The 27,189-nt window shown below is 44.5% G+C and overlaps 1 protein-coding gene across 2 annotated transcripts in view; it reads left to right on the top strand.

Annotated features, from left to right (window-relative positions):
- The window catches only part of LOC138582748 (stress-70 protein, mitochondrial), a 1,916,616-nt gene that overhangs the window by 532,388 nt on the left and 1,357,039 nt on the right, over positions 1 to 27,189 (top strand). For both annotated transcript variants that reach the window (XM_069654348.1, XM_069654347.1), the window contains one exon: positions 2,541 to 2,647. In XM_069654348.1, coding sequence (XP_069510449.1) covers positions 2,541 to 2,647 — 107 coding nt within the window. The remainder of the gene's footprint in view (positions 1 to 2,540; positions 2,648 to 27,189) is intronic.

Genomic DNA, 27,189 nt, shown 5'->3' with positions numbered 1-27,189 from the left:
CAAAATAACATTACATTGTAAGTCATAGTGCTTCTTCATGTGTATTCATCAGCTTCCTCCTCCATTACACGTACCACTGGCAAGTGGTGAAACACATTGGGCCTCATTACGAGTATGGCAGTAAACTGCCGGTGCTAACGGCAGGTTGCTGCCATACTCGTAGCACTGGATCCGCCGCCTGACTTCCCGGTGCCACCAGGACATTACAAGTCCCGGCGGAGTGGGAAGTCAGGCGTGGGATTCGGTAAGTCCCCATTCCCGTGGAGTCCAATAGGAGTCCACGGGAATGGGGACTCAGAGGCACCGGCACCATTGGTAACAGTGCTGGTGCTTCCATGACAACTTTGCCTACCGGGCCATTGCGCCCGGCAGGGTCAGTCCTGCCGGGTGCGGCAGCCCAGGCAGGCAGACTTGTAGTGTGTCGGTCTGGAAACAAGGGAAACCGGTAAGCTTACCGGAACCCTTGTTTCCAGACCGCCACACTCGTAATGAGGCACATTCTGTCCTTCCAAACCCAGGGCGTTTACTAACAGCGCAGCCTTCTTTTCCGGTTTGTACTTTGCTTCATCTCTGGCCACTAAATAGGTTTCAAACACCCTAATCCACACTCCCCACTTCACTGGTGGTTTTCCCGGGATGGCTAAAAATTGTCAGTGGTGTGGCCTTCACGTTATTAGCCCTGGTGCTTGAGTGATTGTGGACACTTCTAAACAGGGTCTACAATGTCCTTCGAACATCAACGTGTGGCCAATAAACTTCAGTGTTTCACTCTACAATACTTGTTCAAGACTAAATGTCTCTATTGTAAGGAAAACTTTAAAATTCCTATCAGTAGCCTTCTGGTGCTCTCCTGTGGCCGTTGGTTTTTGCACTACTTGTTTCACAAAATGCTAGCCTTGTCAGTCTTGAGATGCTGACACACGCCCACTTCCTGCTGTTTTCCTTTCTATTAGCACTTAAAAATGACACTGCCTCCTGAAGCCCTCTCCACCGCCTCCAGCGTACTTCATTTCCAACGGATGGTCGGATCGAGCAGGGCTTTCTTCTATCACAAACTCGACACCATATGTCACCAAACTCCTCAGTGCGGGCCCCGCACGCTGCGCACCCTTGTCGCCACTTGTAGCGACAATCAAAAGGTAAACGCCAAGATATGTAAGAGGGTATTTATTTAGGGCCGCACGCAGCCAGCGCTAGCCACTTAAAACGCCATCCCACCAACTGCATCCCCCAACCATCACGCAGGATGTCCCTGCACCAATATTCCATGGCGCGTGGCACCGGGGCATTATTTCATGCCATGGAACACAGATCGTAACAGGACCCTGCAAGAAACCAGTTAAAAAATAGGGATATTCTGGAGTCGTTATTGTGGCAGCAGAATGAGACCAGCCATGATACAGTAGTCAAATCCAATAAACAGGAGCCAAGAAGTCAGAAAACCAAGAAAAAGCAGAAACCACTTGGGGCGAAGGATCTGTTGAGGAGAGCTAGCGAGAGAACTTTATCTTGCTGACAGTTTTGATCTGTCAGTGAGGAGAGCTGGGCAAGTGCTGTGCAAGTGTTTTATTTTCATATTGGCAGCGTTGCAGGCTTCCCAGGCATCGTATTGGTCAAATGTCAGTGAACGGGATGACGTCACGGCCGCTCAGAACGCCGGGAACTGCAGTGTCTTGTTGATGCACGGTCGCGCCTGCACCATGATCGTAACCCACTGAGCCTGCCCGAGCCCTGTCGACAGCGGTCCGCCACAGATGTCAAAAACTGTGACCTGTTCATCTTTGGCGGAAACTTTTCTTACATGCTAACTATGCGGCTGCCATCATACTGAGATTTTCTGTAACCAAATCTAATGCAGAACAGATGTAGAAAACTATTGTCTCAAATTGGGAATCATTGCCCTACCCACCATAAAATGAAGAATGTTCACGTTCTGCAATAGTGAGGGAAGTGATCAAGATTAGAGCTCAAACATCATTTAGTTTCAACAACCTGAAATGTCACTTTGCATGGCTTTTTACTAGTATTCAGCCCCGTTCTGCACACTCAAGTAAATATATACAGATAAAGAAACTTAAGGTAAAAGTGATAGTGATTTGCCCAGAATCCCATACCTTGTCAAGTGGGAAACTAGGATTGAACTGCTGTAGCCCAGTCTCTGCAATTTAGGCACTAAACCATATCACAAGTTGGGAACTTTTAATCTCTGAATGCGCGTGGTGATTCTGTAATTAATGCAGAAGTTTTTTCCTTTTACCAACAATTTGAAACCAGACACCATTTTGTGTCTAGATTATCTCATGTGTGCACTTAGCTCTCCCCCCCCATGTTTTGGCCTCAGTGGTAACTGGCTTGTAAACCTCACAGACTGTATTTTTGAGAGGTAGTGTTAGTACTAGGAAATTAGAGTTAATCATAACAGTCTGCCGTCCAATTACAAAACATTGGCACAAATCAAGCAGTGGGCCTGAATATTGTTTCTACTATTTGGATATCTTTAATCTGTGTTGGAAATGTTAATGGAATTCTTTTTATTTTAGGCAACCAAAGATGCTGGGCAGATTTCTGGATTAAATGTGCTCCGTGTGATCAACGAGCCCACTGCTGCTGCGTTGGCCTATGGACTAGACAAATCTGAAGACAAAACGTACGTATTGCTACTGCTGTTGTTAAAATTGAAATTATTTTGTCATTGAAAGAGCCAGAAATCCCATTTCCTCTTTTACATTGGGCTGTGCATGCTAATGTTGGATGGATCGGGGAGTTTGTTTGTCCATCACAAGATAGGCAAACGTCTGTAGACCTAATACGCCCAACTGTTTTCTCAGCTATTCGTTTCTTTGCACCTGTCGATAGGTGTCCTACAGCCTTGCTCCCTTTCCTCTAGACTGATGGGAATTTCATCTGTGGTGACAAAACCGTCTCGCATTAATTTATTTTTTATTATGCGTCTTGGTTACACAACAGAAACTTTCACACATCTAAATCATCATAAAACAATAAATTACAAACCAGTTCATACAAAATATAATAGAAAAGGCACATAACTACCATACAAAACTCCATCAATACCATATTAAAAAAAATTCTAAAATTTAATTAAAAACAAAATTTCATTTGTGTTTAAAATACTGTAAAGGGGGACCCTCTACTTATCAACCTTGACATCTGCAGACAATGGCACTGAAGGCAGGATATGTAGGGAGATGGACGCCCGGGTGTTTCACAGTCTTGTTTAATACGGATTTGAGAGATAACTGGGAGGCACACGAGCTTCCTACAATCAGTTTGCTTTTATATACTTTTGAGAATAATGCAACATTTCATACAATTTCAGAATACAGCTCTGATTGGTCCCTTCACCCAAAAACAAACCCAAACTTGTCTTTGATTGGTTGGCTTAACTGTCACTCACAAAGCCACATCAGTTCATTTTGGCAAGCATTATTTGACTGAAAGAAAACAAATCAAAATTGAAGTGAGAAATAATTAAATGCCATTTTTCTTTCAAATACTTTTGAATTGAGCATGAAAGTGTGTAAAAAAAACACAGAAAAAAATCCCCCAAAATATCTGTAAAACCAAAATCGAGAACCAGTGTGGTTCTGGTGCCCAAAATGGCCGCGACGCAGTACGCAATGACGTCATTGTGCACGCGAGAACGCGAGCGTGACGATGTCATACGCGGAAAACGTATATAAACATGCGCAAATCATTAAGAAAGCGCGCCGAAACAAGGAGCCAGGGAGAGAAACCCAGATCCCTACAGAGTAGAAGGTAAGCGTTTTAATACCTTGATTCCCCCAAGGTTTAAAAGTACCTTGCACGCTACTACAAGAGAATCAGACTAGATCTAACAGTTGGAAAAAAAATGTTGTGCTTTTTTGTTTTGAATAGGGCAATTACCCAAATAAATTCTTTTAGTTGTGCCCACAGAAAGTGCGTAGACACAGAGTAAAAACAATTGAATTTTGGCAAAACAGACCCAAAGTCAACACATTGGGTGAGTGCCAACTTTCATATCAAATTATTCTACTTGTGATGTTGAAATGTCAATAATAGGAATATAATAATCATCATGAAGGCTCCAAAACATGAATATATTGTAAAGAACCCAATCAGATGAAAATGAGATGTCTATAAGTGAATAGTTGTAGTAATACATTTAGTTGAAAAAAAATCCTTTTTCTTTTATTATTTCTTCTTCCTTTGAACTATGTAAAACAAATGTATCTTATATTTTTTTCAATAACAGCATTAAAATCCCTCCTGATGATGCCTTGTGATGCAAACAGGGGTGAAACACGTGTAGAAAGAAAGAATTTATGAACAAAAGTGAGAAAAAGTTTATGCATGAAATAAAAAGACACATTTTGAGAAACAATTTGACAAGTGTGAAGACCCCCCCTTCTTTGGCACTCAGATTTAAGATTCAAAATATCATATGGTATGTCGCAAGTGGATATGTCTAAAATTGAAAAATATCTTAGTCTTTTTGATTCAAATAGTCAAAAAAGGGGGGCCATTCGATTGTTTTGAGGGAACACAAGGATGGGGAGTCTAATGCGGACATATTTCCAAAGCGGTTGCAACTGGGCATCTGGCTGGGTCCCTCAATCTTTTCTCTCTGCTTGTAGGATCGGTTGCTGCCAATCTCCTGGTGTGTAGGTATCTCCTGTCCACCTGTAATAAAAAAACTGAATGAGTCTCCTTTTGAAAAATAAGTATGTCTCTATCGTCCGTACTGTCTCCATAAACCCAAACCTTCAAAAAGCAATGTTTCTTTTTAAACACTCCTGCCTCCTAAACAATTTCTACTGCATTTTCTCAGTTTCTAATATAATAGTATGGTTGCTTCTTTCTTTCTTTTCACACATCTTGGTTTTACTTTATACTAAATATACACTATCTGATTCCGGGTCTTGGCTATAATCTGAGGTTATACAATATATACATTTGCGGTTGTCTGGCATTGCCTACTTTCTCATGGGAGTCTTTGTTAAAAAAAAAACTGCATAATATATGAAAGGAAATATTTCCTCTATGGTCCACATTCTCAAACCAAAGAGTAATTTGGTCTCCTTCTTTATAATAAAACAGACAACATAACAAATTCAAAAAGGATGTGTTCTTCTTCAATCGCGCTTCTTCTGTCTTCTTGGTGCATCCGTAGCTGAAGAAGACAACGCTGGTATGGGTTCTTACTCTCTGTAGAATACCGAAAATAGAGCCAAATTCATATTGGGACTGGCAAAGTGGTCAGGTTTTTCTCTAGCGTGGACCCTTACACCTTCCTTCCAATCAAATTGTTTTTTTTACTGCGGTTATTTCTTGGCACTCTCAGCCAACTCAACTATAAGCTAGCTTTTTCTCACTCATTGGTGCATATTTTAAGCAACCTGTCATTATGTAGCAATCAGGCCTTTCTTTTGTTTTTTCTACCATGCTGAAAATGTTCTCTGTACTTTTGAAGTCCTCATGCTGATGGCGTGGGACCACGGTCGTCTTCTGTCTTTGCTGTGCTTTATTCTGTTGAGATATAATTAACATATTTCGCCGCTCACCACTCTACCTTCACTAAACTTGCCTACCCTTGTTATTTGCAACCCAGTACGGTTCCTATTAAATACATGCAAGGTACTATCCTGTGCTTACACCTGTTTGCACCTTTCTTGGGAAAATGCTATATATTTGAAAGACTGTATCCCTTACTGCCTTTCTTCTGTACTCACCTGGGTCCTCTTACTCATAATAATTATCAATAATTTGTTCCACACACTTGCAGTGTGAACTGATATTGAACTCTTCTAACCCTACTTAGTCCACTAGCACTTACCTCTGGGGTGATATAATGTTTTGTTCTCATTATATTGCTATACTATGCTCTTGTGCAAAAGAATTGTAATAATTTTCATCTGTAAAACATAAATCGACACCATCATATAGATACAAACAGCATTTTTGTTACGTAGTCTCATATGTTCTTTGGTCTAGTTCTATATCAAATTCTATTGAATTATCAGATCAATCTTGGCCTTCCATGCCCCTTTGGCCGTTCATTAATCATATTTTATTGTTATTAAAACACACTACACTACTCAGTTGTAACCAGCACCATTCATAGTGGTTTTTGCTGCTTTAATATCCATTAATTCATTCAATTTTTATTTTTATTTATTTCTCCTCCTGATTTTGTCGTCGATCTTAGTTTTGAGCTTCTTACTCCTGTGCTTTTATCCTTATTTATGATTATCTTTCATTAATTAGTCCAATTACAACACAAACCCTCATATGTTTTTTTATGATAATCCCTTACATGTGTATTGTATACTTTTTTTAATTGTTTCACTAGACCCATTTCATAAGGGCCTGTGGTCCACGGGACACTTGGCCCTCTCTCCAAGTCTTCTGTAAATATGCTGAGTGCTACCGCATCATTGCCATACACTATATGATTTTCTCTTTACTCTTTTAATGTGTGATTTTCCTAAAAAAACACCACTTCATCATTTGTTTAGTCTTCTCAAAATATTTCGTCATCAGTGACGTCAATCAACCTAGACCCTTCTTTAAGAGTGGTTACTGTTCTCTATGGTCTACTCTCATTGTCCATTCCTTTGAGCATGGCCATTTTCTTTCGCACTATGGCTGCTTTTAATTCTAGAGGGATTTTCTGTCCCCCCTGTTTGTCCATAGATATCTATGGTCTGAACAAAAACTCATCAAATTATCCTCACAGCCTCCCCACTAAGCTAGGTAACTATGTTAATAAAATGCTCACCTCATAAGAAAGACCTCTGGCTCTACTAAAACCTCGCATAGCCACTTGCCCTGTGCATGCCAATATAAATTAATTCGCGTTTGAATAGTGTATTCCAAGAGTAGAACACGCTATCCCTTGCTCTGTAAATAAAATCATCATATTAAGATTTAGCATCCAATTCCTTCCTAAAATATTTTACTAGTGTCTATTGCAAATATAACAAGGATCACTCATGTCACACTCTCCTATTAAAGACTGATAATTTATCAAAAAAGGGAACTCAATTTATAGCTCCACAGAACCCTTAATTATTTATGTCAATTCTCACCATTGAATATTATTTCCTCCCGTGTACATAAATGTACAGTCCCAGTGTCTACTAAGAAACCAAAGGTTTCGCCTCCTCCCGTCACCTTAACTCTTGACTCCTCTTGGGGTTCTAATATCACTGAAAACCCTGAACACATCAGGTCGTCCTGTGAGCTGCCCTATTGTATGCATCCCCCTGTTCCTGTGAAAGGATTTCCTCCTACCACAGTGGCACCTCCTATCCTGGGTGTCAATACCTGTCCGGTGTTTACATATTGCTGAATCTGCATGGGGGCTTGCTGCAATTGCCCCTGTATGGAATTCATTTTGTACTTGCTCTACCTGTTGCACTCTCAGCGCTTGCATCTGATACAATGTCTGATCCTAGGCAAAACACTTGCCTAACTTTTGATCTATATACTGAAGGATAAGTTGTCCCCCCTTTTGAAAATTGTCCATCTTGTGCATATCCTTGACTCCTGTATGTTTGCGCAATGTGCTCTGTCATCCTATATATCTATAACACAGGAGGAGCCCCTCTGACTAGTCCCCCTTAGTTAAATGATCCTTGTGCATTCTGATTATCATACCGCATATTCTAAAACTGCCTTGGTTATTCTGCGAACCACCTCTTTCTCTATTTCCCATTTTTCTGCCTTTTAGTACAAATCCTTTCCCTTCTTGGTCCATTTTGGCGCTGATTATTCACCAGTTATGTACCCACTGTTTGCTATATTCCCAGTCCTTCTCCACTTGTTAATATTGCCCCTTCTATGGCAAAACTTTGACAATTCCTTTTGAACTAACTTGGCTTCCTCAAGTATTCCAACATCGCCTTTCTTCCTGTTTTTCTCCTGCAACAGCTGACAGTGATGCATCATAGTCAACTGTACCTCAAGTTACGGTTTCGCTTTAATTCCCAGTTACTTCCCAAGTGCCTCTGTACCTGCTCAAGCAATCCCTGGCATAACATGTGGTAAGCTACTGCCACTGTTTTTACCCCTGCTTGCGTGCTTCAAGAATTCAGTGCTCCTGAATATAAGCAATCAGATCTTCATCTTCTTTTATTTGTAGTCTTCAAAAAATCTAATTTCTTCCATATCACGTATTGGCAAAACATAATATCCTGAACTAGTGTTCTTAATGTAAAAGAAAAGTATCCGGTGTGTGTGTGTGTGTGTGTGTGTTTGTGTTTGTTTTCATTGCAATACTGACTTCCTTCTTCTGACTACCTATGTGTATTTTTGTGTGCATTACCTGTAATCTATTGATTGCCTGTACTTCCATAAGATCATGGACGTGTGTGCATGCATGTGCATGTACGTGTGTATGTGTCACTCCCCCCCTCCTCATAAATAAATGATGACAGAGATTCTAACCTTAATCATCTCAAGTTCTTTTCCCCAATAAATCAATGCATCACATAATAATCTATGCTGTGCTCAATAGTTGTGCCAAGCCTGCCTCATTCTTCCCGGTCAATGCCTCGGCCTGCTTTTACTTTTTTCATAAATATATTTTCATTTAACAAAACCCTGCAAGAACTCCTAACCTAGTGGCTTCCTTATTTTTAGACGTTAGACCATCAAGGTGTGTGATTCTATAAAAAAATACTTTTTTAATCTGTTTTCTCAATACTACCGTTTAAATATATCATGCCCCTTTGTCTATATTGTGTGTGACCTTAGCCCCAGTGTGCTTTGCGAGCGCTTCCCCTCATTGCCCACTGCTTCTTTATTCTAATTACAAATTTTGCATCAATACATGCACTTCCAATATTTTAACCAAAAAAGGTGTTTTTTATCTCATTTATTCTTGATATTTCCTATAAATTATCACTGTGCTTAGTTCTGTGTCATTTAGTATTACACCAGCCTACTTTTACTTTTGGTGCCATGATTCACAATCTGTGTGATCCTGGACACATTCATCATTTTTTTTTCTTCAAATGCCTCTATATTTGCCTGGTTGTACTGTTATAGTGAGGAAACACTGTCCACTCTGCTGTGGCTCTAGTGCTCATGCTTAAATATACATATATAAAATTTCCATAACTGTGCATTATTTATGGTGCCTTCTCTCTGTCCCCAATTTACCAATATTCTCATCATTCTGGTCACCCACAACACACCCCTGTGCTTTTCATTTTCAATTTATCTTTCCTTTTCATAGCGTGCTAAAAACCTTTTTAACAAAAGATTGTCCTCTCCTTCTCATTTGCACAGTTGGCCCATGCATGCCCCAGGGCCCATGTCCTTTCCAAATGTTCCATCCCTCCTCAACAAGGGACGGCTATTGCCCAACATAAAATCTATAAATCAGGGGTGATCCACTGTGTGATAATAAGAGAGGGTAGTGTCTAGAAGGCTGCAGGTGATTGGTACTTTAGTGTGTGTATTGCCCTACACTCCACAGTTCAAATCAGACATTAGATAGGGTTAACCAATCACACTGCGCCACACACTATGATTTGTATGTACAGTTGTACATCTTTTAATTGTTTAACACAATCAGCCTGGCATGTATTTCAAGACTTGGATCTTCTTCTGAGACAGAAACACTTCTCTCTGATAGAGAGCTCTCCCTATATTCAGTTTAACGCCGAAAGGCAGAGATAGAGACCATTACGATTCATCGCAACAGCGAAGGGAGAATAAGATGGTTGCTTGAATTGATCAGTTGTGAACTTATTACGTGCAACTCGCGCATTAAAGAGAAGTGTGCCTAAGATGAAAACATCCACCACCACCCCACTAAATAACAACAACCCCCTTTAGAATGGGATGGGACTGTGTGACCCTAAACAGCGACTAAAATGGGGTCTCCCCAGCTCACACATATACAACAATTGGGAGCTGCCTTCTAAATACAAAAGCAATATATTAAAAACAAGGTGCAGCCATATATAGCTCTTCTGACAAACACTACAATCCTTCAAAATATAGATCCTTGCTTGACTAAACAACCAAGGGTCTAAGTACCCCATAATATATTAATCCAATCCAGCGCTTTCTTTTAGTATCTGTTTTTAACAATTGTGCACTTATTGCCATGAAAAGATGCTATTTTCAAAACTTACTCATTTGTCAATTACTCAGTGGATGCCAACCATATTAACCCATAATCGAGCATCCCTACTACAGAACACATATATCACATATATGTATCATTAAAAACACGAACAAATGACAAATTAATGTAATGAGTTCGGGTTCAACTCTTTATTTTCATAAGGGTCAGGGACCGCCCTGGCTCAGTTTTAACCTCACAATAGAAAAACACATTTTTCAAAACTACACAAATACATCTCTAAACATTTTCCTTGCATACTTATTACACATATGAACTTAATCCCTACTGATTGCTGCTTGTTTCAATCATATTTCCATGATTCTTTATATATTCTCTTGTTTTAATATACATACAAATGCATATATTTTTTCCATTCCTTGCCAACATAAGCCACATACTGCTCTTTTCTGTGTATAAAGCTTAGGTCATAGCTATTTTCACTTAAAAAGCTATTTTTTTCCAAACTCTGCATAGCTTTGAATTCCTGCAACTATTTAATTACCTCTACACTCTGTCAGCTTCTTATCTTTAACCGTGGGAAGATGCTCTGGCTCTTTCCAGCAGCATGGATTTGAACATATTTTACTGTGTGTGTCGGTGCTGGCTTCCCGCAAACTACGCACATCGCATAAAAAAATTGTCATATCTCTGTGAATGTTCACTTTCAAAATGTGTACTATATCTTATTCGCTTTGCTTTTAGCTGTGGAGAAAGAATGCAATGTCGGTTTATGCCTCAAAGACCTTTTTAAAGACTTTTTCTTGCTTTAACTACGTAGTTTGTTATCAACAAAAAATGATTTCTGTGTAACGTTCTTTTGTCTTCGTTTCCATGAAGCCTTTGGCAGTTTTTTATCATTCAAAGCAATTTGACCAGCTAAGACTCTTCTATGTGCATATATATAAAACTTAACCCTGTAGCTGCCTCAACTCACTCGCCTTAAGGGTGGAAAGTCAGTCATAATTTTAATTGCAATTCATTATTTTGCCTGGTTCTTCCTCCATAGCATTTCAGATAGCAAATATGAGCGCACTCATCAATGGCTTGCTCAAACCTCTATCTTTTTCACTGATCCTTGCCTATCCCTGGTGTGGTGCAAATCACCTCCCTTAAATAATGTATTTTCTTGACTTCTCTCAACTTTTTACACCCCATTTGTTGCTCTTCAACACATTTAATTTCAAAACAAACACATACACAAACAGACTAGTCGACTTTCACATTAATCTTCTGCGCTCCTCGCTTATTCTGCCCCTAAATATACCCGATAGGAGTTTAAGTCACCATCTAACAGGGACCTTTCCACTGCGCAGCCTACTTTACTTCGATTGGAGTGTATAATGTCTTCTTCTAGACCTTACTTTAAGGTAAATTACTGGGTTTTATAGATGCTCCTTGTCTTGACGCTCCTCGTCCTATACTTTAAACAACACTTCTATGTTTCTTCTAAACAACCCCTGTTACTCTTCTACATTGCCACAAACCCCTTAATTATATACATAATACATGTTATTGTCTCCCTCTTTACCTCAGTCCCTTTTTAATACATACACCAATCCACAAATGTCAAAGCCGTGCCACGCTATGCTGAGAATCATAAGGAGACCTCCCTGACAAGAGGGCACACTGCAGATTTACTTACCCTGTCACTCCTCCTGGGTATCTCCTATCTCTGTCAACATAGGTCTGGTTTCTCTGGGTTCTTGTCCCTGGAAGATTGTCAGGGTCCCTCAAAGTGGTTGCCACACGTAAAAGGGCACTCTCTACTTATCAGCCTTGACATCTGCAGACAGTGGTACTGGAGACAAGATAAGTAGGGAGACGGAGGCCCGGGTGTTTCACAGTCATCTTTAATACAGATTCAAGAGACAACTGCAAGGCACAAAGAGCTTCCTACAATCAGTTTGCTTTTATATACTTTTGAGAATGATGCACCATTTCATACAATTTCAGAATACATCTCCGATTGGTTCCTTCAGCCAAAAACAAAACCCCACTTGTCTGTTATTGGTTGGCTTAACTGTCACTCACAAAGCCACGTTAGTTCATCTTGGCAAGCATTATTTGACTGACACATAATCTGATAAGCTTGCGTGAGATCCATCCGGGCTTCAATATAAACACTTAAATGCCTGCCAAGAAGCAGCCTATATCTGATTCTCGAGGCCTGCCAAAATTCACTTGGCAGCTTAAACTGTGAGAAACTTCATGAGTTCCTCTTATTTGTTGCTAAGTAAGCAGCTGTTATATCTAATTGGTAGCCTTCTCATGCTTATTATCTGATCTACTATCAATTGTTGTCTACTTTTCTCGCCAAGGTTTCTAAATATACCAATCCCAGCCATGCTTATCTACAGTGAACTGCTGCCAAAGAAATATTCATTATTCTGCATGGGTAAGGGCTTTTGACATCTGCACCCAAGACGCCATTTTGTCTCTGGCATCCGTCTTAGAAAATATCTGAGCATGTTCAGCCTTGATGTTTGACATATTCATGATGTGCGTGTAATACCTGAGACACCCTCCATCTAATGGGTCCTTCTGACCCAGAAATTATGTCGCCCTATTATGCACTCGTTGTCTTCAAAAAGCACTATAATTCGGATTTTTGCAATACTCGAACCACTGACCAGGCCACCATGCCTTCGGCACCCAGCTTGGGGTTGGGGAGAAGTTCTAGCACCTCCTCTACAATACGAATACATAACTGTTCAAGGCAAGTATCCTCAAGGCTGTGCGCAAATATATTCAGTTTTTCAAGCCATAATTCTGTGAGGGCAGGGCACTCGGTACATAAATGTCTTAAGGTCTCCATATGAAGACCACAATGTTCACATAACTGTTGATCCATTGGAGCCTTTGGTCTCATACCTCGAAAGTCTAATGTTGGTAATAGGTTCAATTTTAATCTTAAAACCCTAAATCTAAAATCTCTTGATGGGTGTTTTTTCAAATAAGGTGCCAAGACATTAAAACTTTTAATGCTCCAATAAAAATGGTCATTAAAACATTGGTATTCCATTAGAGTATCCCTTGTCTTAATCCATTCATATCTATAGAGTTTTAATTTAACTTTATTCAGATTAATACTAAGCTGCTCAGCTTTTTGCATTAAAGTATATGCTGTGGGGAATATGTGACTGCACTCATTTCCCTCCGCCCCATTTTAGAGTGTGAGTGTGTGTGTGTGACTGCGAAAATATAAGAATTGGCAGTTGAATGTGGGAGTGTTTGAAAGGAAGATAATTACTCTCACAATTGCTGTCTTTGCTGATCTTCTGTCAACATATATTTGGTAAGGAGTATTTGACTTCTCCGAAGGCCTCCCCTGTCATCAAAGAGTCTTCCAATGATCCAAACTGTGAGTCTACCTACCCCACCAACCCGACCCAATGTGACTGTGCCGTTCTACCCTTCCTCCCCATGTGGGACATTAGGCTGAGCCTTCTGCACAAGACCTTAAAGCCTTCTCACAGACTAAGACTTACCAGATTGATGTGTGCTTCTCACAGTGCTGGTCTGTCCTTGCCTGGGAAACCAGGAAGCAGCTCATTACAAAAGGCCTTTCTCCAATTCAACACGTTCTCTTTAACTGAGCCAGCATCATCCAGTTTCTGCCCCCTCCACTCTGGCAACAGTTTTCTTTAACCTACAGGCTGTCAAAGAAATAGAAATGACAGCCTAATTCTCAGAAATATAAATGAGTATAGAACTAGGTAACATACCTTTTATTTCCCCCATGTTGTACACTACCCTCAGCAGAACCCAGGCAACCACTACTGACCAGCACAGGAACACACTGTCAACACTGACACCACAGATGTTTGCTTACCTTGGCACTGCACCGTAATATTCTCGGACTACTTCCACATTCAAAGCTATTGCACACTATTGCAGCAGCATCATGGGTAATCGCTGCAGTTAATGTCCCCACATTATTTCCTCAAGGTACGAGGAGTTCCACCACAGCGGTGGAAGCCATGATTCAGAATCCTAAGATACCTGGTGCAAAGCAGGCATACTTACACCTTAAATGGCGATTCACACTTTTATTTAATGTGTTGAGAGTAGTGCAGCACATCTTTTATCATTTACAGGACTGTACACTCCAGGAAGAGGGTAAACCTGATATATTTGAAGAGGCAATAAGACACCATTGTCCATTGAACAGACCAGCATTGTTGTTGTGGAACATCAAACTTACTACAGTAGACACCAGAAAAGATTAACAATAGGGAGAGAGGGCACAGTTTGAAAGATCAAACCTTAGCTCTGAGGTTTCTGCTAAAGGTGCTGCCCTTCAACAAGACACGGAATGGAGTATTCTTAGCTTGCAAGCTCCAAGATAGCCCATTCTGGCACTGCACGGCATTTCTCAGAACCCCACCCGCAGCATTGCTTGTACCGGATGAAGAGCACAGCGTTTGACGCCACACAGGTTAAGACTACATATCAGCCATACAAGTTCTGGCAGCCACATGGGAATTTGAAAACGGGACAGAAGTCCTCCTTGAGTGGCCAGATCCATTTCCTGTTAGGCCTATAATAAAATATTTTTCGGTGAATGAGACATTCCTGTTTGGTATGGCTGTTAGGAAGATAACCAATCCATAAAGGTTGATCGTTTTTCTTAGGTTTTGTTGCCAGCTTGCAAGACCTATTTGTCAGAAAGGGATATCTTTGGCCTAAAAAGTGTGGAGGAGAAAATGGGTCCGATTCAACTCAAAAGAGAGACGCATAGGAATAACATGTGAGGGTTAGCCCTAGACTATTCAACCAATATATAACAACAAAACCATGATACTTATTCATGCAGGTGGCAGCACACCTTAAGGTGTTCATTATAGCTTAATGGACCTAGCCCAAGGTCCGTACTGGGAGTTGTGTCCTGAAGACTGAGTACAAGGCCCAACGGTACGCCCCGAGGGCGAGGTCTATAAAGCTATTAGAACCCATTGCCAAACACAAAGAAGTTAATGTAACAATATCATTTTTTTTAAAAAAACAATATCATTTTTTTAAACAATTCTTTTTTGGGGGGCTTGAAAACATTTTTAATAAAGTGAATAATAACGTGAGAACATTTATTCATGCGTCTTTATAGTAAATTATTCTTAAATTATTCTTTAAACTAATGAAAAAAGGACGGTATTTGTAGGAAAATACAATGTTCACTTAGGCCACCAAAGGGAGGGGGTGTCATGATCTCTGCTTCCAAAAGATCAGGACTTGCCCGACTCCCTTGGAAGCAGACCCATAACCCCGGTTCCGAGTGCCAGCCAGTCCCAATTGGGACCTTTTGGACCCTGTCCTGGCGCCAGTGGCACCAGGCTCATAAAGATGCCCAGTCCCAGCGCTGGAAGCGCCGGGCTCATAATGCTTGGGTGGACTTACCTGCAGCAGACCATGCTGCTTACTTACCTGCCAGTTGAACCCCTGATCCTCTTCTGTTTGGGACTACTTTTCCTGTTGGGTGGGGCAGGAGCCACTCCCTAGGTTTAGAATACTGGAACTCTTCTGGAAAGCAGGAACTCTTTTCTTACCTAGGCGTGGCTGTGGAAGGAGACACCTAAGCACTACAGGAGGCTATTTAAACCACACCCGATGGATGAATCTTGCTTTGTGTTATTCTGCATTCTCTGCAGCAGAACGCTCATCGTGTCTTCTGCTTCTGATCCTGGGCCTAAGGGAACAAAGGCTTACCATCCTGGAATCCAGTCTTCAGCAGCACCTGTAAAGACAAAGAAAGAACAGGTTAGCACTACGGTCTTCAGTGGCAGCGCATCTCTTACCTGGTCCATCGGCTGTCACCAACGCCTCGCGCTGCATTCCGGCATCTGAAAGACAAAAGCTTACCAGCTCTTCGCACGCTCCGGAGGCCTTCGGCGCTGCATCCCGCATCTGAAAGACAAAAGAAGGTGCGTTTAAAGACATTGGGCAACTTTATTACTCACGTGCCATTACTCCTTCCCACGCCGAATCCAGTGGGTATTCCAGCACCCTTCAGCTTCTCTAAAGCTCCGAACTTGTACCTGCAAGATAAAAGGGACAGTTAGTGCGCATCGTGAAGCAGGCTACAAGCGCTTACTTACGTGCTTCCAGGCGCTTCTATTCCTCACGCGGGTTCGATCCTCAACTCTCATCAGCCCGACATCCGCCATCGCCGGAACCCTGCAAAACAAGAGATACCATTACAAAAGACTTTTAAGACATTTGAAGTGCCCAGAACTTACCGTTCATGCAGTTAACGACGGACAGCAGTCCTCTGAGGTCAAGAGGCCTGCACCCTTATCCAGTGAAGAAACTGGTTACGGCACCCTGCCCCGAGGCAGATGGAGAGCTCGGCGTTCACTTACCTAAGACATCTTACTCTTCGAGTCAGACATACAGTGCACAGAGGTCCAGCCCAAAGAGCCAACCGTGTGTTACACATCACCTTTGAAGATACGGCATTCACCCAGTCAAGACCGGCGCCTCTGCGGGAATCAGGTGAGCGTTACAGGGGGGCCAAGCACTGTTTGTGCACGAATTCACGAACTAAAGAAAGCAAAGGCCAAATTTGCGGGCTATAATAAAACTACCTTCTTTACCCGGTATTATAGCCCGCAGATTGACTAGTATGGAAGGGTTATTCACCTGCACAGGGTTCTTATATGCACTAGTCACTTGTTTTGTCACTAATCTTTATTAAATTGGGGATGTTTTTGAAGTTTTACCTTTTTGTATAATCTCTGAAATAAAGTCTATAAATATATTGTAATAGATCAGTTTACCTTTGTGTTTTACTGTGCCGCCACCTGCTTGAATATATATATATGAGGGTTTTTGTTGTTATATCTTGTTGAAGAAAGTGAGTCAAACACTGATTTCTACCAGAAAAATATGATCATAAGGCTAGCAGTGTTTGTTTATTGATTTGTATTGCGCACCAAACCCGTGGATATCTGGGCGCATTGCATGAAAATACAAGTGTTACAGTTCCACACAAAGATAAATACAATCCAAATAAAATACAGTAGTTGACATACAAAGTGAGCAAACAGGGAAGCAGTACAAGGCAAAATCCGTGCTCTTAAAGAGTCTCACGAAGTGGAAAACTTGGGGAGGTATTGTATTGTATTGTATTGTATTTATTGTGTTTTTATATAGCGCTTTAATCCAAAGAGCTTTACATCATAATAACAGAATACATAGGACATTATAACAGTAGAAGCAATTTACAATCATGAATCAAACCAATAAAACTGTAAGTAGAGCAATTCATTTGTGAGGGAAGAGGTGAGGAAGGGAAGGAAGAGGGAAACAGAAGGGGTATAAGGGTGAAAATGAGGGAGGGTTAGGGGGAGGATAGAGGATCATAGGGTAGATTCAAGGGAAGGAGAGAGAATGACAGGTGGGGAAGGTTTCATGGCGGGAAATCGGGAAGGAGAGATTTCAGGGAAGTGCAGAAGGAGGAAAAGTTAGGTATAGAGCGGATTGAGAGAGGTAAGGCGTTCCAGTGCAGGGGGGCTAGGAGCTGAAAGGAGCGGAAACGGGAGGAGGCAGATGGGGAAGGAGGGACAGTGAGAAGGAAGTGGTCAACTGAACGAAGGGAGCGGGAAGGAGTGTAGAAAGAGAGGAGAGAGGCGAAATAAGGGGCAGCAAGATGATGGAGAGATTTAAAGACTAGACAGAGGAAATGAAATTTAAGTTGGGAGTGAAAGGGAAGCCAGCCAAGGAAGGAATGCGAAGAAGAGATGAAGTCATGAGGGGCAAGGAGACAGAGGGTATGGATGAGTGGTAGGTAGATTTGAGTGGGGCAAGATGAGAAGCAGGTAGTCCAAAGAGTAAAGAGGAGCAATAGAAGAGGCCGGAGAAGTTAAGGGAGGAGATTAAAAGTTTAGTAGCATGGAAGGTGAGAGAGGAGCAGACTTTGCGAATATTGAAGAGGTGGTAGCGACAGGTGCGAGAGGTAAGAGAAATATGGTGGGAAAGAGAGGGAGGAGTCAAAGTGAATGCCTAGATTGCGTGTGTGGGCAGAGATAGGAAGATTAGAGGAGGGAAAGTGAATGAAAGTTGGAGAAGAGGGAGGGGAAAGAGTGTTGGAGGGAAAGAATAAGACTTCAGTCTTGTCAGTATTGAGAGAAAGAAAGCGGTCAAATGTCATTCGAAACGAACCAGTTTTTTTTTTAATCAACATTTTAATGATTTTTAAACATGAAAAAAACATTACAAATAACACTTTGCATTACAGGGAGGGGAAAAAGGGGAAAAAACATCAAAGGAAAGAAAGGAAAAAGGACCTTGGCCACTCGGGCCATCAAGTCTTCAACAGGGGATTCTCCCACCTCAGCTTGTTCATGGCAGTCCGACTTGTCTAGCGTCACGCAGGCCTCCTTGTAGCAGTTGCTGGTGCCACCCTGTCAGTTGATTAGTTAGCCTCCTCCCATTTCCGCCAAATTCTGCTCGCTTTTTGTGGGCATCCCCTCGCTGCGTAAACCCTGCATTCCAGTGTCGCACAAATGTCCACATCCGTGACCCATTGGTCATAGCTGGGTGTTCTCTCTGATCCCCACAGCTGCGCAATATTTCTTGTCAGTATCGCTATGGCAGTCGACCAGAACAGTTTCTCATAGCGGGACAAATCGGATTTGTCAAAGATCCCTAACAGGAGTTGTTTCGGACACATCTGTATTGCCTTGCCCAGGATAGTTTATCACAGCACTTCCGCCATAGCTGTTGGATATTGTCGCATTCCCATAGAATATGGAAGAAGGTTCCCTCCTAGCGTTTACAGCGTAGGCATCATGAATCCGAAGCTCTACCCCACCGGAAGAGTGCCACTCTTGGGTAGTATGTACGATGTAGTATCTTAAGTTGGACTAGCCCGAGTCTCGACGAGATGGTTGCCTCACGAGGGTACATCATAGCCTCTATTCAGTCTTCTGGCTGCAGTGGTCCCAGATCTCGCTCCCATTTTGCTTTCAGGTCGGTCAGCTCTGGTGTTACGAAGGATGTAATCACGTTGTACATGGTTGAGGTGATTTTCCGTTTGATCTGGTCCTGAACTATGTTGCGCTCTAACAGAGAGCATTCGGGCAGGTCACAAGTAATCTGCTGATGCGCTTGCAGGACGTGGCTTAGTTGGGTGTAATGGTACTCCTCTGTAGTTGGGAGGGAGAATTCAGCTTGGAGTGTATCAAACGGCACCTGTTTATCCTCTCTCAACACATCTCCAATGCTGGTGACGTCTCGTTGCGCCCAGGCGGGCCACTTAGGGAGCTTCTGTATTTTGGGGAGGAGACCGTTGTTCCACATGGGTTGGACCAGTGTCAATTTCGAGGCCCACCCAAGGTGTCTGTGTTTCTGCCCATACACGCGCAATTTGCGTTGCCATATCAGAGTTTGATGTGCGTCCCAAACCACAGTACAGGAGATCCAGCGATGTCACCGTTCCATTAGAGTTGATCCCTCTGATATGCGGCAGGTTCTTGTCGCCATGGAGCATGTCATTCACCACCGCCATCTGACTAGCCCAGTAGTATGTTTGCAGTCTAGGCAATCCAATTCCTCCCTCCCAGATGGACCTCTGCAGTGTGGCGAGTGCCATCCTTGGGTGACCCCCGATCCACAGCAGCTTCCGGAGGATGCGGTCAATTTTAAGAAATTCCTGATGTGGGATGTGTAGTGGAGCATTTTGCTGGACATACAGGAACTTGGGGAGAGCGATCATTTTGAATAGGGCAGCTCTGCCCATCAGCGTCAGTGGCAGAGAGATCCAGTGGCGGGAGTCCTCAGCAAACCTCGGTTCGAGAGGGTAGAGATTCAGTGACGTATAGTCGGTTAGCTGCTTCGTGATTTGTATGCCAATGTATTTGAACTGTGCAGATACAATTTGGTAGGGACAGTCTGCGGGGCTCGCGGCTGCCATGCTGCCTATCGGAAATAAGGTGGATTTAGACCAGTTCACGCGCAAACCGCTGAAACCCCCATACCATTTCAGTATCTGTGTGACTCTGTGACATGTGTTGGCTGGATCCTTCAGGTAGATGAGCAGGTCATCCGCGTAGAGCGAGACCCTATCCTCCCAGGTCTCGGACCAGCGGAAGCCCTCCCAGAGTGAAGTACTACGTAAGAGGATAGCTAGGGGTTTGATGGCAATCGCAAAGATCAGCGCCGATAGGGGGCAGCCTTGCCTAGTGTCTCTGCCCAGGCTGAATGGGTCCGATTGCCAGCTTTTGACTTTAGTTCTGGCCACTGGGCCCTTTTATAGTAGCTGTACCCAACTCATGAAGTTCCTGCCGAAGCCCATGCGCCGCATTATGACCCAGATGGCCTCCCACCTCACGGAGTAGAAGGCTTTTTCAAAGTCAATTGCCAGCAGTGCTAGTGGTCCTTGTATGCTGTCGGCTCTTTCCAGGGCTGAGTGTAGTCTATAGAGGTTCATACGCGTCGATCTCTGAGGCATAAAGCCGCATTGGTCTGGTGGATCAGGGAGGGGATGACCTGTTATAGTCGATCTGCCAGCAGCTTCGCTAATATTTTGGTTTCGCTGTTTGAGTGAAATAGGTCTATACGAGCTACAGCGTTCGGGGGTTTTGTCTGGTTTGGGTATGACTATTATTGTGGCTTCGCGTAGGTCTGGGGACAGAATGCCTTGCTCTCGTGCGTGTTGGTACATTCGCAGTAGGTGTGGCGCAATTACATTGGTTCCCACCTTCCGCCACAGCTCGACCAGGAAGCCATTTGGGCCTGGGGACTTGCTTGATTGGAGGCTGGTCATGGTGCTCTTCACCTCGTCCTCCGTAATGTCCTTCTCTAGGAGCTCTTGTTGCGGCTCGTTTAGGGTGGGGATTTGAATCTCGTCCATGATTGAATCGTCTGAACAGGCGGTGGGCGTCTTATATAGCTCTGTGTAGTATTCCGTGAAACCCTGCGTTATGTCCTGGTCTGACATTCTTGGCAGTGCGTCCCCTGTGTCCAGCTGCCGGACATGACTGCGTCCCTGCTCCTTCTGCTCCAGCCACGCCAGCATCTTTCCCGCTTTGTCTCCCGTTTCGTAAATTTGTGCCCTCATAGCCATGTGTGCGTGCCTGGCATTGTCGAGTGCTATATTTTGTAGCCGCTTCTGAGCTAGGAGTAAGGCACGGTTTGTAGCAGGTGTGTCTAGGGTTAAGTGCATTTCTTCAGCTTGCTTTAAGTGCTGTTCCGCTTCATGTGTTTTAAGTAGATGATTCTTCCTATGTGCAGTTGTCCAGGATATGAGTACACCCCTCACTACTGCTTTGTAGGCCTCCCATAGTGACCCGGGGTCTGATGCTAACTCTGCGTTAAGCTTGAAGTATGTGTTGGTGGTCTCCTGGAGCTTGTCCAACAGGTCCGGGTTGCCCAGGTAGTAATTGTTCAAACGCCAGCAAGGTGGGGGGGCTGGTCTGGATGTTGCGATTTTTATTACCAGTGGGGAGTGATCAGGGATACCCCTGGGGAGCAGGGTTGCTTCCTGTGCCCTATGTATTTCAGTTGATGCAATGAAGAAATAGTCTAATCTAGAGAGCGAGGCGTGAGCCCCAGAGTGGAAGGAGTATTCTCTAGTGTTGGGGTGGAGATCTCTCCACACGTCGCACAAGCCCAGGGCGTTGGTGAAAGAGGCGAGTTTGGTGGGCACGTTGGGGTTCCTATTACATATATGTGAGCGGCCTAAAGTTATGTCCATGACTTAATTGAAGTCTCCTCCCAGTATCATGGTATTGGAAGTATCTTTTGTGATCAGGGGGGAGATATCGGCGAGTAGTGACGGTAGTAGAGTGGGTGGTGCACAGACCCCTAATAGTGCAATGGAGTGGTCCCAGAGCGTGCCTGTCGCGTACACGTACCTTTCCCCGGTATCTTGAGTGACTGTGTGCAGTTGGAAGGGGAGTTTCTTGTGTATCAGGATCATGGTACCCCTTGAGCCCATGGTGAAGCCTGCGTGCAGTGCCAGTCGGTAATTCGTGCATTTGAATAGGGTACACTCTGTACCTGCAAGGTGGGTCTCAGACAAAAATACTATGTCTGGTGCGTGTCTATTTAGGAATTGCCCTACCAAGCGTCGCTTGATTGGGCTGCCCAGGCCATTCACGTTCCATGTCATGAGCTTGAGGGTTCTGGAAATATTTGTGCTTATGTTATGTGATGCCATGTCTGCCTGTGCTTGGAACAGTGTGCCTTGCTGCTGGTGCCTTTGCGCGCCGGTTCGCTTTGTATCCATGTGGAGTCACCCGCATGTCTGCCTGTGTTCAAATTTGAGCTTGACTGGTCCTGTATTTAACTAAACTTAACAAACCCCTAACCTCCCACCCTATACTCCTCCCAACTAGAAGCATCGGTCGCCCACACATAAGAACCTTAAGTCGTTAACCGGACAACTTACATGCGGTTAACTGAACGTAAGTCAAAGGTAGTTCCCCTAAGCTAGCTGCGTCCAGGGGCTGCCTCCTCTGGTGCAACTTGTAGTGTGACTATATGGGGGGGGACCTCCGACGCGTGGGGGCGGCTCGTTCCCACAGCCGCGACGTAGTTGTGTATGTTGCCTTGTGTCTGGTATTAAGGTAGGTGCATAAGATTTAATGGTACCGGGTGTAGTCGCTGCTGAGTTGCGTGGCCTTGCTGGAGCTCAGGGCAAGGATCATCCTCCGTTGTCCTCTGGGAGGTCATGTGCTGGTGGTCGTCGGGATGCCTGTTGTTGCTCAGGCGGTAGTCTGTGGTTTCTTCCCCTACCTCTCTGAGCTGTTGACCAGTCTCCTTCTATGTGCTGTTCAGCCCAGAGCCAGGCTTCTTTGGGATCCTTGAAATGTACCGAGGTTCCTTTGTGGTAGCTCTTAAGTTGTGCAGGGAAGAGCAGACCATATTTGACACCCATTTTTTGCAGTTGCTTCTTGAGGTGCTCAAAGGATTGTCCCGCTCTCTGCACCTCCATCGTGTAGTTGGGAAAGAAGGGGATTTATGAGCCATTAAAGGTGATCGTGCCCTTGGCACGTGCATGCTGCAGCAGTGCATCTCGGTCTCTGTGGTTTAAGAACTTTGCTATTACTGTGCGTGGAGGGTCCCCTGGTGTTGGTCTGCCTGTGGGCACTCTGTGAGCTCTCTCTGTGTTGGAAATGCGTTGTTCGGCTTCGCCAGTGCGTGCTGTTAATTTTTGGAGGTCGTGCCTGAGGAGGGATACGTCCAGGCTTATCACGTCCATCTTCTGTTCCATTGACGTGCGGGAGTCCGCTATGGCGGCCATAACGTCTCTCAGCGAGATTGTGTGGTCTGTCTCTATTGCTTCCGGGGTTTGGGGGGTCAGGAGTCTGTTGTGAGGGGATAGTGTACTGGTCCATTCTGCTTTGGGTGGGCAGTTTCTTCGCTTTGTCTTTCACCATAATTCTTAATTCGCCTACAGGTCGTGGTATTTGCTCAGTATTCGCACTGTGGTGGATGTCAGGTATTTTATGTGGCCCCTCCCTTTTGGTAGCTTGCTTTCGCGGTGATCCTGCTCCAGTCCTTCTGCAGAGTTCTGTTTATGCACCCCTGGCCTGGACCGCTGCCGTAGAGCCTCAGTACCTCCTCCCGGTTGCTTCTTAGGTGTGCCAGTGGTATTGAGGCCTTGGGTTGAGTCTGCCTACTTTGTGTGGTAGCGGGCAGATGTTATATGCAGTGGGCCAGCGTCTGATGGGGGAGCACCTCTGGGGCCGGGTTTTAATGCTGTAGGTCAATTTACTGGTGTGTGCCCCAGGAGACGCTCTGCCATTCACCAGTTGGTTGCGGCCACAGCTACACCACTCGATCTGTTCGTTGTGGGCCCGGGGTGCATCTTATTCTTTTCCCCGCAGTGCGTGTGCCTGTCGTGCTGTCAGGCACGGGTAGGCCTAGTTGGTTTTGGCGCAGGACACCGTGATATTCCCTCAGCGCCCCCACAAGCTTCTTGGGTGCTGTTTGCAAGAGGCACAGTGCGCTTGTGACTCCCCCTCAGGGGGGGCTGTCCATGGATTGCTTTGTGCAAATCTGAAGGGGGCTCTCCCCGGGTCGTACGCGCACTGCCTGTTCCGACCCCAGCCACTCTCCAGGGGCCCGCTCAGTGTTCCTTAGCTTGTGTGCACTACGCGGCGCCGACACGGAGCTGTGCCGGTCTTCCGGGCTTGGTACCTGTCCGGCGTCCTCACCTCCCACTGCAGCCGCTGTGTGCCCTGTCGGGAGGGGGGCCCCCCTCTGACACCGGGTCTCGGGCGGTCTTCCGTTTGCAGGCCAGCCCCCGATCCTCCTTTCCTATGGGGCTGCCTGGATGCCTCGCATTGTGCCAATGCCAGGGCCGGCTCCCGCCACGACCAGCAATTCCACGGGGTGTTGTGAGCCCATGGAGGCACGCCGGGTCACCAAGTCTTTTGCCGTCCCACCGGGGGCCCGCCCATGGGCCGGAGCGTCACCGGAGCCCCTCCGAGGGTGGCGCCTCTCCTCGGGAGCCGCTGGTGGGCTTAGGAGGACCAGTGTCGCTGCGGCGCAGTCTCGCTCCACAACTCCTCAGCGTTCGGTTTCAGGCTCCGGTGGCCATCTTTGAAGCAGGCCGAGTGGGGACCGCATGGAGTTCTTCTCGCCCCAGGCTCCCGACAGCGGGCGCATTTTCCGATTGTTTCTGCTCCTCGTGTGAGCGCAGCGTCTTCTAGTACTTTTCAGTAAGGTGTATGCACCTATATTTTGATAAAATCAGGCGTTTATCTGAGGATGAATGCCGCGGCCGCGGGAGCTAGCGAGACTCACGTCTTCCTCATCTCGCTGCTGAAACGAACCAGTTTTTGGTGTTTTTCCTAAAGATTTGGAACGTCTGGTCCATTCACAAATGAATAGGGAGAGAATTCCAAAAATGGGCGGCCTGAACAGGAAAACTAATGCCTCCAGCCTTTTTCAGATTGAATCTGGGAACTACGATGCAGTGCGAGTTTGTAGTCCTTGTGGGACGTGATGAGGATTTTTTCATGATTTTGTCTCTTAGATACTGCGGTGCAGCATTGCTTAGACATTTATGGGTGATGGAAACTATTATGAACTGGATCCTGTCATTGATGGAGAGCCAGTTGTGATTTTTTTTTTTCCTGACCTCAGAGATGTGTTGTCTCCTTGGAATGCTTAAAGCCGTTCTTAATGCATTATTTTGTAATGTGTAATTTGTTCAGAATTTTGTTTGTTAGCTCCTGCATATAGGGCGTTACAATAATCGAGTTTAGACAAGATTAAGGCCCTTGCTAGTGTGATACAGCTGTTAGTAGATAAAAAGGGTTTGCACACCTGTATCAGCTGGCAAGTGTATGCCGTTGCAGAAGCAGTAGCGTTAACTTGTTTGCCTAGGTTCAGAGCTGAGTCCCGGTAAAATCCTAAAGTTGTAGTCTCCTTGTCGACTTTAATATCAATGCCATCAATATTAAATGAGGTGTATTGACTTCCAAGTTTGAGGAGGTTGGCCGGGGCTCCTAGGATCAAGATCTCGGTCTTGTCATCATTTAGGTATAGGCCGTGGGCTGCCATCCATGCCTGAGTGATTAAATATATTTTGTTGACTAAAGCCAAGTCTGTGTCGTCACCCGAGAGGGGTAGGAGTATCTGGGTGTCCTCTGCATAATTAGTGTAGGTGACACCCAGATGATCCAGATCGTCATCGACAATGTCCAGTGAGACATTGAGTGAAAACAAGTAGCAAAACTGTTAGGACACATTTTTATTTTTGCAACTTTACCTCCCTTGACATTAATTGAACCCATAGCTATTTTGCCTGGCTTGAGCCCTGTACAGATTTTTGTAATAAGAAACGTAGTTTAGCATTACTTCACTTGCTCATCTGACTTATTTTGAGGGCATTGGTAGGCCCATATGTTTATTAGCGCCGGGGCACCCTGTCCCATTTGAAAGATTCCTGAATGTTTTATTGTAGCACACGTCTTGTTACAATAAAGTGCTGCAGCAGTACTATGTATCCCTTTTTCTGTAGTTATATTTTGCAAACGTTTTCATTTGTGATCTACTGCCAGCAGAACGTTTTACTGTTTTTTTTTCTTTTCTGGTGCACCGGAAAATGCCCTTTTAAGTACCATGTACTCAATAAGACTGTCTAATGTTGTTTTCACTCTGTCCTTTGGCCATCTTGTTCTTTGGCATTCTTCATGCCTTCTGAGGTCAGGACATGCCATAGCAGGTATGTATTTTCATAGGATTCAGCTTGGATTCCCAGCAAAGTGGGTGTGTGGAACCTTCCAGGGTATGGGACGGTCTTGTCCCAATCCACAGTCTGGCCAGGAGATGAGTTTTGCTAGCTGGGTTTGGTGTTTGAAGCTGTCCATGACTGGTCAACCCATACCTGTTTGAATGGTGCAGGTCTTTGCCATTGGTGGGCTAGGGAAGCCGCCAACCCCAATTTGGGATGAGTTGTGGTCCTCTGGCCATTTTTCTGAGTAATCTCCTAAGCCAAGACCCCAAAGAATAGTAGCCTGCGCTGCAAACCTGGATGATTGCTGCTGTGGATGACCAGCATTGCCAAAGCCACACCACGGTGAAGCCCTGCCTCTCTTGCTCTGATCCTAAAAGACCATACTAGTGCTTCAACCCATGGACTGGTGAAACAAGCCAGTCTGAACCCCCTGCTTGAGAAGCCCGCCATCGGGAGTGCCCCAGAACGATCCTGTATGCTGCCCAGCCTCTGCCCATGGCTTCTTTGTGCGCCAGTAATTGTCCTGAACTGGGGTTTGGCACTCTGCATGTCGACAACCCATGGCTGCTCTCCAGGACGAAAAGGGGCCTTGCTGGAGTTCAGCATTCCTCACCATCACGTAACCCTACAAATAAGAGGTGTATTGGTCACCTATTCTCCCTAAAAACAGGCAAATACTTCCTCCCCAAAAAAATAGGGAGTAAAAATACAACAAAAAATAGGAAACGGACAATTGGAACCTTGTGCCTATGCTTTCACCGTCACAGCTCCATAGATATGCTTGCACCAGTAGTGCACAGAGTACTACAGGAAGAAACTATTACAGCTGCCTGATCAGGAGTAAACATGTTTCGAA

The sequence above is a fragment of the Ambystoma mexicanum genome, chromosome 3q, assembly GCF_040938575.1.
Source record: "Ambystoma mexicanum isolate Mex_15411 chromosome 3q, UKY_AmexF1_1, whole genome shotgun sequence".
Lineage (NCBI taxonomy): Eukaryota > Metazoa > Chordata > Amphibia > Caudata > Ambystomatidae > Ambystoma > Ambystoma mexicanum.
The sequence above is the reverse complement of the archived record's forward strand: the minus strand, read 5'-3'. Positions and strand labels throughout refer to the sequence as shown.